The sequence below is a fragment of the Daktulosphaira vitifoliae genome, unplaced genomic scaffold (genome assembly GCF_025091365.1).
Source record: "Daktulosphaira vitifoliae isolate Bord-2020 unplaced genomic scaffold, ASM2509136v1 Scaffold_2, whole genome shotgun sequence".
NCBI lineage: Eukaryota > Metazoa > Arthropoda > Insecta > Hemiptera > Phylloxeridae > Daktulosphaira > Daktulosphaira vitifoliae.
Genome location: NW_026099573.1, coordinates 10,795,792 through 10,797,366, shown reverse-complemented (window position 1 = coordinate 10,797,366; position 1,575 = coordinate 10,795,792). Strand labels below are relative to the sequence as shown.

The following is a 1,575-nucleotide window of genomic DNA, read 5'->3' as shown; positions in this document are numbered from 1 at the left end:
ACGGGGAATCGGCTGTCAAATTAAATAAATTCAATAATTCGTTAAAAGCACATATGCAAGCATTAAAAGCGTTAGGCGAAGATCCAGAAAAATGGGGAGCTTTACTGCTGCACGTAATTTGTAAAAAAATAGATATGGGCTCTATACGTCAATGGGAACAAGAAAATGATCACAATACAATTCCAACGGTTCAATCATTAATGTTGTGTTTGGATAAAAGATGTAAAGTATTGGAGTCGATTGAGTCAGCAAAAATCTTTTCTGGAAAAAATAGTATTGATTACATAAGTAATAAATGTTCAAAAATGCACAATAAAAAAAGAGTAACTGCATTAGCAATTCATACAAAAATGCAGTGTTATATGTGTAAAAAACCACATCCTATTTATAAATGTCCAGACTTTCTATCATTAAGTCTAGATAATCGAAAAATAAAAGTNTCTATCATTAAGTCTAGATAATCGAAAAATAAAAGTTAATTAATTAAAACTATGTTTTAATTGTTTAAAAAATGATCATTTTGTTGATCAGTGCAAGTCAAGGAAATGAATGAAGTGTCAGGGGGAGCACAATTCGCTCTTGCACCAGTCTATTGAGAATGAGAACACGAGTAGCAATGCACAGATCAATATGCATACTGTAAACATAAGTCAAAAACAAACATNTATGCATACTGTAAACATAGGTCAAAAACAAACATTATTAGCAACAGCGATAGTGAGAGTTATGAACACCACGGGAAATTATATAGATGGACGTGCATTAGTTGATAGTGGATCTCAGAGCAATTTTATGATTACAAATTTAGTAAACAAGTTGGGTTTAAAAAGGGAAAAGGTAAATGTACCTATCAGTGGTATAAGTGAGTCAAGAAATAGCATCAAATATAAAGTGACGGCTTCTATATGCTCAAAAACCGGTCCATACGCAACAACAATTGATTTTTACGTACTACCAAAAATAACTGGTTTACTACCAAATATGTCAATGTATAACATTAATATCCCAGAAAATATTATCATTGCCGATCCAACATTTAATGAGCCGGGAACCGTCGATGTATTAATTGGAGCTGGTACGTACTGGGACTTAATGTGTGTTGGTAAATTTAAAGCACATCAAAACGGACCGTACTTGCAAAAAACTTGTTTAGGATGGGTAGTTGTCGGGGAAGTCGCAGATAAGTGTGAGAACAATAAAGTTACCTGTATGTTGGTTATGGAAAATAAAGAAAGATTATTGGAAAACAAAATTGAAGCTTTTTGGGAGATTGAAGAACTTGACACAAAGCAATATTTCCCCACAGAAGAAGAAACATTGTGTACAGAGCATTTTAATAAAAATACTACGCGTAATAATAACGGTAGGTTCATTGTAAGATTACCGTTTAAAGATAATGGTCAATTAGGTTATTCATACTACTCCGCTTTACGGCAATTTTTATCATTGGAAAATAGATTAATTAAAGATAGTAGCTTATATGATAAGTAAAAGTTATTTATGCGTGAGTATGAAGAGCTCGGGCACATGAAGTGTATAGGTAGCGTTAATAAAGATAAAGACGAAATCAATCGA

General features: G+C 32.6%; 2 protein-coding genes across 6 annotated transcripts in view; one reads left to right on the top strand and one right to left on the bottom strand.

The window, feature by feature from the left end:
• LOC126897507 (uncharacterized) overlaps positions 1-1,575 on the bottom strand; it is a 116,896-nt gene that overhangs the window by 96,902 nt on the left and 18,419 nt on the right. The window lies entirely within an intron of this gene.
• LOC126897970 (uncharacterized) lies at positions 631-1,491 on the top strand. Its single transcript, XM_050671919.1, has one exon. It carries the CDS (start codon positions 631-633, stop codon positions 1,489-1,491), a length of 861 nt encoding a protein of 286 aa, XP_050527876.1.